Below are 12,586 nucleotides of genomic sequence, written 5' to 3'. Positions count from 1 at the left end.
AGGTAGGCCTTTTGTTTTGCATGTTTTCTTTCAGTTAGGCCCTGGAAGCTATCGACCTCTTTTTGTTTTATTAATTTCTTTGATTTGGATCAACTGCTCAGTCCTCCTCCCCCACCTCTTTTCTGTTAAGTTTGACTATCCAGGCAAGCAACCAATAAATCCTGCCTGATACTTAACTGTTCTGTGGTCTTCCTCCTTCATTGATTGTGGTTGTCCAGTGTTGCTGTCTCCTACCTACCTTTGCCTCTACCATGGTGGGGGGGGACGTAACACAAGTGGGGGCTCGTCTGGGATCGTTTTATGCTGTGGACAACCTATATTAATGAAAGTGTGCCGTGATTTTTTTTTTTTTTTTTTTTAGGGTGTCTACGTTTCATGGTTGCTGTCGAATATGAGTTTTGACCTGCTTGATTTTGTTACTCAACCTAGCGTTGAAAAAATTGACTTGTGTCGCAAAGACGACTTGTTAAGTATTGCTGCCCAGTATAAACTTTCCGTACCAAAATATGGAGTGAAGAAGGATATTAAGCAGGCTTTGTTGGAGGGGTTAATCGAGTTGGGTATTTTAATTAGCCCTGTTACAACTGAGGTACCTTCTCAGGACCCTTTAGCTTCCCCTGGAGCCTCTGCTAATCCAGCTTCTCCAGAGAGAACTGAAGAGCAAGCTCTGCTTGCTACACCTCTGGGTGCCCAAGTTAACTTGGATGTGGCTCCCCAAACTCTACCTCGCTTTAAGCTTTTCACTCCAGAATCCCAAATATCTAGCAGTGATGCAAAGCTTAAGGTTCGCTTACTACGTTTACAGTTGGAGGCACAAGAGAAGGATAAGGTGCGTAAAGCAGGTTATGATCTCCGGCTGGAGGTCCGTAGGCTTGAGATGGAAGCTGAAAAGGAAATCAGGTTAAAGCAGCTTGAAGTAGAAGCACTGAAGCTGTCATCAGGGCAGAAAACAGATGCCACCAAAGAAACCCCAAAAGTCTCCCCAAAAATTTTGATGTTAGCAAAAATATTGCTCTAGTACCTACCTTTCGTGAGACTGAGGTAGATTCATATTTCAACGCTTTTGAAAAAGTAGCTACTGCTCTGAACTGGCCAAGAGATATGTCGCCCATTTTACTTCAGTGTAAATTAGTGGGCAAAGCTCAGGAGGTAGTAGCTTCACTTCTGTTAGAGCAGAGCATGAAATATGAAGTATTGAAGGAAACAATTGTACGTGCCTATGAACTGGTACCTGAGGCCTACAGGCAGAAATTTAGGAACCACAAGAAGTCCAGCAGTCAAACGTATGTGGAGTTTGCACATGAAAAAGGGGCTCTTTTTGATAAGTGGTATGCTGCTAACGGAGTTGTGGATGATTATGAGTCTCTGCGCGAGTTAATGCTACTGGAGGATTTTAAAAATTCATTACCTGAGAGAGTCATAATGTTCTTAAATGAACAGAAGGTGACGTCAATGTCAAAAGCAGCTGTGTTGGCTGATGAGTTTGTGTTGACACATAAGAATGTTTTTACTCCTATTTCCCATCCAGATAGGCCCACAGCCTTGCGCTCAGCACGGCTTGAGTATAGTTGCTCTGCTGCGAGGCCAGTGAGGTTACCTTCACCTCCCCATGGTGAGCGTGAATGCTTTTATTGCCATAAAAAGGGTCATCTTATTGCAGATTGTCAGGCATTAAAGTGTAAACAGCAACTATCCTCGCAACCAAAAGAGGTGGGACTGATTAAAGCTACAGAGAACAGGAGGGCACTTCAACCGAACAATAACCACCCTGATCCCTGTTTCAAACCATTCATTCTAGAGGGAGTGGTTTCACTGACTGGGAATGCAAAAGATCATCAACCAGTAAAAATACTGAGAGATACAGGGGCCTCTCAGTCCATCATTAGAGGAAAATGTCTTACCGTTTTCAGAGGAGTCATTTTGCCAGTCTAGTGTCATTGTCCAGGGAGTAGAACTCGGATTTGTGTCTGCCCCTTTGCACACTATTCACATTCAGTCTTCCTTAGTCAGTGGGATAGTTAAAGTGGCTATTCGTTCTGCATTGCCTATCCCGGGGATTGACTTCATCCTAGGTAATGACCTTGCTGGAGGCAAGGTCATCCCCGTTCCTGAAGTGTTAGACCAACCCGAGCTGAGCCTGGACTCTGACTCAGCCCAAGACCAGCCTGCCATTTTTCCAGCTTGTGTAGTTACGAGGGCCCTGACAAAAAAGTTTGGTCCTGACTTGGCCGATTCCTTTATGAGGTCAGATCCCTTTGGTTATGTGATCAAATTTACCTCTGGATCTAAGGTTCAGGCCACAGTTCCACCTGCTGACAAAACACAACCAATCCTGGATTTGCCAGTCTCCCGTGAGGAGTTCATTACTGCACAGAAAAATGATGTAACCCTGTCCAAGTGTCATTCTTCTACCCTCAATCAACAGGATGCCAAGAAGAAAAAGCTGGCTTACTTCCCAGATGAAGGTCTTCTGATGTGCAGATGGACAAGTGAGGTCTCGGAAGACGCAGATTGGTCTGCAGTTTATCAGGTGGTTGTACCTACTGCCTATCGTACCCAGGTATTGTCCTTAGCACATGACCATCCATGGTCAGGACATTTGGGGGTTAACAAGACATACAGCAGAATTCTGAAACATTTCTTCTGGCCAGGACTGAAATCTGATGTTGTTCAATACTGCCGTACTTGCCATGTGTGCCAAATGACTGGCAAGCCAAACCAAATAATCCCACCAGCTCCTCTCTGTCCTATCCCAGTAGTAGAGGAGCCATTTCAAAAAGTGATTGTTGACTGTGTGGGTCCTCTACCTAAATCTAAAACTGGAAACCAGTTTCTGTTGACGGTCATGTGTGTTTCAACTAGGTTTCCTGAGGCAATCCCACTACGGAGGATAACAGCTCAGATTGTTGTCAAAGTGCTGTTGAGATTCTTTTCAACCTTTGGTCTGCCTAAGGTTGTGCAAACAGACCAAGGCACTAACTTTAAGTCTAGAGTATTTGCCCAAGCCCTGAAAACATTAGGCATTGAACACATAACCTCGAGTTCTTACCATCCTACACTAACTTTATACTTCAAACACACTAAATGTCACAAATCTCGCACATCTCAAAATGTTCTCTCTCTCTTTTGCTCTCTCGCTGCCATCACTGTTAAAACTTCCCCCCTCTTCCTAAACAACAAAATGTGGTGTGCCATGTCATTTTTTGATTGGTTGACATGAGACATTTTTCCACCCTTTGTTTTTTGTTTTTTTTTTACTCACAGGCAGAGACATGCTACATAGGGAAATCGTGACAAAGTCAGAAAACACAGACAAATTTAAAAATACGTTGAGTGCATTATGGGTATCTATGATGGTAAGAGTGCGTTTTTTGACTGGTGGCTCGCAGTTTTTGGGGGTAGTGTCTTCAGGAAGTCAGTGATGGTCAACTTGCATGAAGTCTTTCAGCCATGACAGCACATCAGTGGTTAAAGCAGAGAGATGTAATCAGTCAAACAGCATTTGTTCCAGCTCACTTCCTCTCAGCTGAACTGCGGTCAGCTACAGGAAGATGCAAGTTATTTCCACAAATCTGCAACACAATCAACACAACCAATGTTTTTAGATAAACATGTCTAAGATAAAATTAAATAAATCACTATTGATCATTGCTGAGATAAGAATAGTTTGCTCTGTAATGACAAAGACCTACTCGCCACATTTTTAAACATTTTGTTGTTCAACAGCATCAAGACTGACGGAGTGTGTTTGAGATAAACAGATGACACATTTGCGAGTTTTTTTTGCTGGTTTGTCAGTAGTAGCTCCTGAAACGCAAGTCTGCCACACATCTGTTCGACTAACGCCAGTTGATCTAAATGCCAGTAGATCTGGAACACCGGCGATGGTGAGCAGCATGGCTATTTTCCTTTCATCTGCCCGACGATCCACTCCAACAGCTGCAATATACAGTTTGAACTGCTGTTTGAAAGTCCACCAACTTGCATCCACGTTTCCAGTCAGTTTCAACGGACTTGGCGGTTTTATTGCATCCATCTTGTTGCGTTGCTTCTTATTCTTACCCCGACTCCTGGTACCATGTAATGTTCTTATTCCTCTATGAATAAAACATCAAGAATTGCTCCTGGTGCTAGCTTCAGCTAGCTGTCTATTGTTTTTTCTACAACGATCACTTCTTCTATTCTGTATATCTTATTGATTCCAGAGCGCCCCCTTTGGGTAGCTTCAACAATAGCAGCTATCATTACACCTCCTTAGAAACCTGGCCATCTGAATCGCTATGCTGCTCTGTGTCCTCTCCTTCATTTTCACCAAAATATGATCCTGAACTTAGCTCACTGTGAATCTTCTTCTCAGTTTTTGTATGCTGCAAATTGTAAATGTGCAATCTGGAAGTCAAATGGCCACTCAAATAGTGAATTCCCCTCACGTCTTGATATGCCCGTGTTTATTTTGTTTGGTTTTTGTGCAGGTATACTGCAAAAACCATGCAAAATAAGAATCCCCTGAAGCTCATATGATTAGGAGAGGAGCTTGCTGTAAGTGTTTTAGCTGACAGTGCACTTATGATTTCAGTTTTGGCTTTAATTATTGCTTTATACTCATAATATTATACCTGGGTCGAAACCGACCCTAACAACACAAAGGTCATAATTTCAACTAGGGCATTTTATAATTTAGTGAAAATATATATATATTTTTTATTTGGTAGAAATAGAGGTTCCTAACAAAGTCAAAAAGCCTTGATATAATAAACCAGTGGTTCTTAACCTGGGTTCGATCGAACCTTAGGGGTTTGGTGAGTTGGTCTCAGGGGTTCGGCAGAGCCTCCGCTGTGACATGCACGGCTCATTTTGTGCACCAGTAAAAAACATATCTATGTCTTGAATTTGAAAAAAATCACATTTTATTTTTAACTAAAGAGGGGTTCAGTGAATGCACATATGAAACTGGTGGGGTTCGGTACCTCCAACAAGGTTAAGAACCACTGCAATAAACAAATGTATGTGATTTTTTATGTATTTGAAATTTAAAATGGGTCGGTGCCGACCCTAACACGAGAGGAAGGTTAAGTGCAAATGAAAGGTCAGTACAACAAAAACTTTTACTTGTCATATTGAAAGATCAACATATTAACCAATATTTGATGTTTGTTGCAGAAAAGGAATTGGATCAGTTTGAATGAGCAAACTATTATGTATTTTGTTATTTTCCTTTGTTTAAATTCTATTCCTATTCTGTTTTAATTGAGTTTCCGTGTTTGTTTACAATAAAACTCCAGATCCAAGTGACAACAAGGTAAAATAATGTTACCTATCGATAGTGATGGATTATCGCAGGAGGCCTCAAATCACCAGCAGATGTCAGTACTTCAGATCAGAAAATGAATTTAAATAAGTTATATTTGAATTCGCATTGCTCAGATTGAGTCTGAATTGCTCAACTTGAATAAATGTTTTTAAAAAATTAATTTGGATTTGCATAATTTGAAATCCAATGTATTGGTTTGGAAATGATCATCACTAAATTGAAACAGAATTTTATATTTTATAGATGAATGTATTTGCTTGTATTTGTATGCTTCTATAATGTATTTTATGCTTTTTAAAATTTAGCTCTCGAATACTTTAAGTTTCACTTCTACAATTTTGTTTTTGGGTCAAACAAGAAAGCCACAGAGAAATCGAGCACAGGTTAATAGAGCTACACTGTGCCAGCGGACCCAGAGTGTTACTCTGCGGACCTACAGCATCTTGAGTTGGAACAGGGCACAGATTTAAGTGTTGAGTGAGTCCTGTACACTTGCTGAGATCCCCACAGTATGAGAAGGCAAAGTTTACTGGGTAATTTTAGGTGTATAGAAACTGCAAGTCTCTTCAATTTTAGTACTCATGAAAAGCACCATGGGTTCATTCATTAAACGTGCTGAAAATAACCTTCATGATATGAAGCCACAGTGCATCAGTCTTTGGTTAAGATACTAACCCCATGTTGCTCTCTGATGCATCCATCCGAGTGTAAATGTGTATGAATGTTAAATAGGCACTAACACATTAGAAAAAGTGCTGGGTGTGATTGGATGAATGAATTAGTTGTATAAAGTTGTATAAAGCGCTTTGAATGCTCAAGTAGAGTAGAAAAGCACTATATAAGAACCGGTCCATTTACCTGTTTGGTGGAAATAGAGTTGTCAGTGCAGAACTTTATATACTCTGATATACACTCTGTTAAACCATCAATGTCACTGCCGTGTGGTTCATCATTTGTTTACATGACGCTTTTTATTATACATGTAATACATTTATTACTAACCTGAGAGTTTATCGACTGGTCATTTGACATGACCAGAACTGAAACAGAATCGTTTTAATTTAACTCCTGACAAGTTGGCATATATTTGGTGGTGGTTTAAAAGTCTTCCTCCTTATTCCTGCTCTGCCAACTCTCAGCCTCATTCTGTCTCTCCACTTCCTTCCAGCCTACAGCAGCCAGAGCTTAAAGTCAGGGTCTTCTCTTTCCTGTCCCTTGTAACATTCTGCCTTTTCACAGGCCTCTGCTCTGTGTTGCCCATCAACGCCCCTGAACCTAGCACTCTTCTCTCTCTTTGTTCTGTCAGCCATCAGCAGCCTCAAGCATTAACGTCTTCTCTCCTGGCTTATTTGCTAACTCTCAGCTCTATCACTGACTCTCCTCTATTTCCGTTCCAGCTGTTGTCACATCTTATGTGACAACAGTAAGCAGGCTCATTCTCTATTCTGCTGATCTAGCCCTTGCTAACCAGACCTTTCCCAGCTTTCCTGTGTGTGCATTATTGCTAATGTACTTATGTCCCATTCCCTGTAGGTCAGGACTTCTACCACAGTAGGATCACTCTCCTTTTCTTTGCAGGTCCTGCTCTAATCTCTATCACTGCCGAGACGGGCCATGGGAGTCTGCCAAATACGTCTATAAAAATTCTGTACATCAACAAATCATGTTCATTCTTTCTAATGATCTCTCTTCATTTAACTTTATTTAACTAATTAAATTTATCAGAATCAGAATCAGAATCAGAATACTTTACTCATCCCGAGGGAAATTAGGGTTACAGCAGGCAGCACGCTAATGGCGCATGCGCACTTACAAAGGAACCTTCTGACCAACTTTACACAAACATCACATTGGGCAGACATGTCAGAAAGGTAGGCTGATAGGAAAAAACAACGAAAATACACTACATGAGGTAAGAGGAGGAGAAAAAAAACTCCACTCAGACTGAGCTCCTAGTGGGAGAACAGTTTGATAACAGAAAAAACACCTCAGCACAAAAGCACATGACTATCAATACACCATAGAAACACAAGACAAGCAACAGGGGCGGGTAAAGGGTAAGAGAGAGCCGGTGTAGACAGCGCATCCGGTCCTGCAGTATATCTGCGCTGGTCCAGTTGACTGCTATCTTCCCCGGTAGGGCACAAGCATCGAAGGCGTTGGAAAGGGCGGGGGGATGAGTGAGTGCTTATCAGTGTAAGTGTGTGTGTGTGTGCGTGTCCATAGTTTAGCTGAGACAGTGTCCTTCGGCCTATCAGGCTAAGTAAACAGTCCTCCAGCCAATCCAGGTGTCCTTTATTTGACAAGCTCAAGCTTTTTGGAAGCTTTGTGTGTTTTCCAGACTTAGACAAAGACAAATATTGTAGTTATGGAGATCTCAGTTATTTACTTCACAAATTTATCGTTTTTATGTAGTTTATTACATTTACAGGTTTTGTTGTTGGCATTTTTGTTCCTTTTCTTCCTTCTGTTTTGTTTCCTTTATTATAGTCAGATGAATTTTTGTTCACCCAGGGGTTTCATATCTGCCTAATTGCCTCATGTGTGTATTTAAAGGCTCAGTCTCCCTTTGGCCTTTGGCAGAGCATCTGGTAATACAGGAAACTAAATTTTAATAATAAACATTTACAAAACAAATTTAGAGGATTCATATTTTTCTACTAGTCTTAAAACACATCTTTTTTCAGGGAAATATAGACCTTAAATTTCTTGATTTCAGAATTTTGATGGAACCATGCTTCCCACTCACACACAATGTAACACATACAATTATTGTGATGGTTTTAACGAAAACCACACTTTCAGTACAGTGGATGTCTAGGTCTGGGATCTTAACTTTCTGTTGAGGGAGTCATTTGCAATGTCAATGATGTGTCTCATGGCGTTCATTATTATAGCATCCATGTCAGGATTCAGTTCTGTTTCTGAGTGGTAGTTCTTCACTGGAAAAATAAAGTTAATAGGGATGCCCACACGTTTGCTGAACTCCTCAATCTAAATTAAAAAACAAACAAGAAATATAAAAAATATGAGAATTATTTTGACAGTTATAATGCATTCCTGTATACAGTTCTATTAAAATATAGTACCCTTTTCTGCAGACATTCGCTCCTGTAGACATTTTTCACATCACGTTTTATCTCAGGAAAAGCCTCGTCAATTTTGGTGAAAATTGCCACTTGTGGAATCTCTGACAAAATAAAATACAAATATTGAGTGAATGGATTGTGATGTGAGATAAGTGTTTCCTAACACTTCTAGTTGTACATAAAAGACGGTGGTCCAATTTCTATCTGGAAGAATCATGAAAAATTTGGTAACTTCCAAATGACTGTGGTTACAACTGTGACTGTGGTTACAACTGTGACTGTGATTTGTGAACTGTGATTATAACTGTGAATCCAAAGACCAGGTACTTGGAGCTGCTGCGTGGCACATACGAGTCTGATGTTGGTGGAATAGTATTGACAGCTGAGATAATGTACAGGATATACACGGGGAATCTGTGGGTGTTTTAGCAAAGAAACTGATGCGCTGTGGCTCCAATTGCTCAGTGTAGCTCTCTCTTAAACCCATTTTACAAACTCTGGTTTAGACTCTGATCCTACCTACATTCTGCAAATCTCAGGTGGGTTATGTTTGTATACTGTTTGTATATTATTTATGTCTTTGTGCTTTGTGCTATTTTGCTCTTGTGAAGATAGCTCTTATTTGTTCAATTCTTCATTTACTTTAATTTTCACTTATAAATGCTATATAAGACAAAAATAATCCTCTTTTTTGAGGAGGTATTTAACTAAAAAAAATCACATATTTTGACTTTGAATTATATATTTTACGTGTGAGCTTACTAATTAATACATTTCTATCTGTATTTATAAATTATATACTAAGAGTAATGCTTCATTAATAAGGAATTAAGGGCTGACTTATAGCTTAACAATGTGAATAAGTGTTATTCTTTATTGATGGGTGTTTACACTGAAATAGCAATAACAATAACAAGTACTGATGGCTTACATTAGATTTTTTAAGGCAGTTAGTTCCCATTGTAAAAAGAAGGAGTGATTTTTGCTCACCCAGCTCAGTGGCTTCATCTCTGACGTCCTGTATTGCTTCCACAGTGGCATCATTCATCAGAGATGCAGTGTTGGTATCAACAACACAAACCAAAACGTGCACTTTGTCATTCTCAGTTGGAGTTCTGTTGTAGTATCTATCGCCTTTTGACAGTTTGTTTTCAGGGTTGAACTAAAAGATAAAGTGTAAATATAAAACAAATAATGTAAAATGATGAATTACCAAAAAAAAAAAAATAATAATAATGTAAAAATCTCATTCTTTTAACTGAATGTCAGAATTTTAAAAATGCAGTAACTCTACCACGTAACCATCTTTTATGTGGCCCTTCAGCGCCTGTTTGACATCTTTCACATGAATCCTTCTGTTTCTTCTGCTGGTTGTCTTTTTCAACCCCATCATGTCATTTAGGACAAAAGGGTAAAAGGCATTTCCCTTTTTGATCCTGTAGGTTGTATACTGTGGATCACATATGGAGAATACATTTATTTATTTTAACATTCAAACACTCTCAGAAACAGGTCCTATAATGATTATAAATTCAGAAGAATTTTAGAATCTATTGAGCTCTTGTTATTTTCATAATTTGTTGCCGCCACAGCATCACCGCTGGGTTAGTGGAATTTCATACCGAAACTTCAAGGTGAAAATTTTTAAGTTATTATTTTGGCCTTTGAAACCAGAGGTGGTGAGCAAGGGGTGAATCTGATAGAGAAACTAAAGTGCCACTACTACTAGAAAGCGGCATTTGTAACACGAGCTTGTGAGGCAGGAGGGGCTAACAAAATCAGACAATGATAGCTATTGCATCTAGTAATAGCTAGTGCTCATTAGCACCAAGTATTACAGGGTTAGCTCATTGATGCTACTGATAGGATAGGAACATGGTGCATTCATTTGGTGGAACATAAGACTATCCGATTCCAGTTCTCACCACATGTTAACTTGGCATACATGACAGTAAAAAGCCTTCACCAACTTGCACATTCATGGATAAAGCCAGATCACTGCTCTGCCTACAAGTTATTTAGTGAGTCACATATTAACTGTTACTGGCATAGTTGTACTCTGTCCATACCTTTTTGGTGGAACAGTCACAAGCGTTAGTCACCAAAGCCTCGCAACATACTCTCTTTTGTAAGACACTGTTTACAGAATTGATGAAACTAGATTTTCCAGCTCCAACTGGACCATGAAGAAGGATCCTAAGATTTTGTTCTTCAACCTCAGGTTTGTAGTTCTCCACAAAATGCTGATCAGTTGGGTTCTCTCTGCTTAGGAAAGGAAATATTACATTATCTCACACCTTACATGGAAAAAATGAATAGACATGGAACAACTGGGTAGTTTACTGACTAAACAGAGGAAATAATTCAAATGTATTTTTTTCTGTGAGCTTCACTCACCCATTGTTAATTTGCCTCCACGGGTTTTCAAGAACTGACATGAAACAGTTTAAAGAGAAAATAATATTTATGTATAGTACTTTTTTTTTTGGATGACAACTCGTATCATTATAGCTTTTGAATAAACTTACATAGAGATGGAGCAACTGTTTTTGAAGACGAAGAACCCATAACTGAAATATTTATTCTATTTAATTCAAAGTTTACAGAAACGATTTCATTCTTGCTTTGGATTAAAATGAACCTACCTTTGCTTGACAAAGCCTGCCACCCAATGCCAGAATGTGAACCTATCTACAGTTTTAAAGTCTTCCAAATCTGTTTTTTTCTTTCAATTTAGCAGAACATGTGACTTCTAGAACTTCCCCTTTGTCACAGTTTACTTTCATTTTCATCTTGTTTATAGATAACATGAAAACAGCAACATATTGATGTTTCCACTGTCACGTTTACTGAAAATATTTAATCTTACATCCTAACAGTGTGCTGTGTCACTGTGTCTTTATGATTTCTGGAAAATGATAAAATTTTAACTGTGGCTTTTCATTTGGTTGAGTTTGATATACTTCTATCATATAAAGTCATGTATTCCCACAAGGGGTTCTGCAAATTATTAGTTTTTTAAAACTTATAAGTAAGTAAAAAAATTTTTTATATAGCACCTTTCTAGATAAAAGATCACAAAATGCTTCACACAAGGATAACAAAGCATAATTACTTTGTTATTATGTGAACTTGTCATGGGCGACTAGGCTTATTCAGGGTTTGGATTTAACCCTTTAACCCTTTAAAGTCGGTCGGAACGGGCACGCTCTGTTTTGCGTAATTATTTTTAAATCCCGGTAGCTCTGCAACCACGTAAGCTAGCGCAATAATTTTTTTTGCATATGAAACCAGAGGAGTTGTACTTACATCTTATACCATCAGCTTGTCCTAGGTCACAGTTTCCTTCCACATATAGCTTTGCAAAAACTGCATAAAAAGCAATTGCAGCAACAAAAACATAATATTCCAGAAACACGCTTTGCCGATCCGATCAGCTGTTTGTAACACTTCCTACGTCCATCAGCGTGAACTATCGCATGTCCGCCATGACCTGCCCGAAACCGGAAGTGACGTCATTTTCGTGGAAATGTAGTTTTTTACCATCAAGGCCTCATGAGCCTATACTGGTGTTTTTAAAAGTTATGTTTGACTTTATAACTTTCTGTGTCGTTTCTGGGATGTTTAGGACTCATATTGCACTGCTGGAAATAGTTTATTTTGATGCAGATGCTGCTTTTTTGCAAATTTGCACTATAATATTTATTTTCGTTTTTCCTGCAGTGTATAGAAATTGGTGTATTTCAAAAATAAAACTATGAAGACACTCAAAATAAATTTCCTGTGGTGGGAAACTAGTTTGTGTAACTTTTTTGTATTTACAGTTTTGAGGGATAAGCCTCTTAAATTTCTCTAACTAGAAATATATGTTAAAAAAACAAAAACGATATTCAATTTTTTTGTAGTTTATTGCACTTTTTTGCAATTTATGTAAGTACTATGCACTTAATGCATACATATTATGAAAATCTGGGCTATAATGGTTGTATTGATGTATAGCAACTTGAAATTCTCCCAAAAATGGCACTACAACATGTAAAAATATAATATAAGCTCTGGCGGACTTGGTTCTATGGTAGGTCTTAAAGGGTTAAAGCTGGTCGGAGCGGGCACGCTCCGTTTTGCGTAACTATTTTTAAATCCCTGTAGAACCAGAGCCACGTAATGTTTTATCTGAATTTTTTCT

At 38.9% G+C, this 12,586-nt stretch overlaps 2 protein-coding genes across 4 annotated transcripts in view; both read right to left on the bottom strand.

Annotated features, from left to right (window-relative positions):
* Window positions 1–11,915, bottom strand: part of LOC309694541 (uncharacterized protein) — a 158,134-nt gene extending 146,219 nt beyond the window's left edge. Inside the window, exon 1 of one of the 2 annotated variants that reach the window (XM_082514717.1) lies at window positions 11,710–11,915. The gene's annotated coding sequence lies outside the window, so the exon portion shown is untranslated. Of the gene's footprint in view, window positions 1–6,169; window positions 6,408–11,709 lie in introns of those variants that run through there. The other variant, XM_082514719.1, reaches the window with a different exon arrangement.
* On the bottom strand, window positions 7,045–11,141 carry LOC309694845 (interferon-induced protein 44-like). Of its 2 annotated transcripts, none has more exons than XM_082515087.1 (8): window positions 11,046–11,141; window positions 10,929–10,970; window positions 10,798–10,831; window positions 10,470–10,665; window positions 9,695–9,850; window positions 9,391–9,562; window positions 8,401–8,501; window positions 7,045–8,305 (listed from the first exon to the last, which is right to left on the bottom strand). In XM_082515087.1, exons 2-8 carry the CDS (start codon window positions 10,966–10,968, stop codon window positions 8,129–8,131), a joined length of 876 nt encoding a protein of 291 aa, XP_082371213.1. In that variant the 5' UTR covers window positions 10,969–10,970; window positions 11,046–11,141; the 3' UTR covers window positions 7,045–8,128. The 2 variants fall into 2 exon arrangements, with proteins under 2 accessions (XP_082371213.1, XP_082371214.1); XM_082515088.1 differs by having other exon boundaries at window positions 10,470–10,662.
* Window positions 11,916–12,586: the final 671 nt, after the last annotated feature.

Source organism: Aulonocara stuartgranti (assembly GCF_965226115.1).
Source record: "Aulonocara stuartgranti genome assembly, chromosome: 3".
NCBI lineage: Eukaryota > Metazoa > Chordata > Actinopteri > Cichliformes > Cichlidae > Aulonocara > Aulonocara stuartgranti.
The sequence above is the reverse complement of the archived record's forward strand: the minus strand, read 5'-3'. Positions and strand labels throughout refer to the sequence as shown.

Bases quoted from the DNA above. Each gene is read 5' to 3' on its own strand.
- LOC309694845 (XM_082515087.1), bottom strand. From the start codon at position 10,968: ATGGGTTCTTCGTCTTCAAAAACAGTTGCTCCATCTCTAT. The intron at 10,832-10,928 runs GTAAGTTTATTC...GTTTCATGTCAG, and splicing joins AACAGTTGCTCCATCTCTAT to TTCTTGAAAACCCGTGGAGG. The intron at 9,563-9,694 runs GTAGAGTTACTG...TTTATCTTTTAG, and splicing joins ACATAAAAGATGGTTACGTG to TTCAACCCTGAAAACAAACT.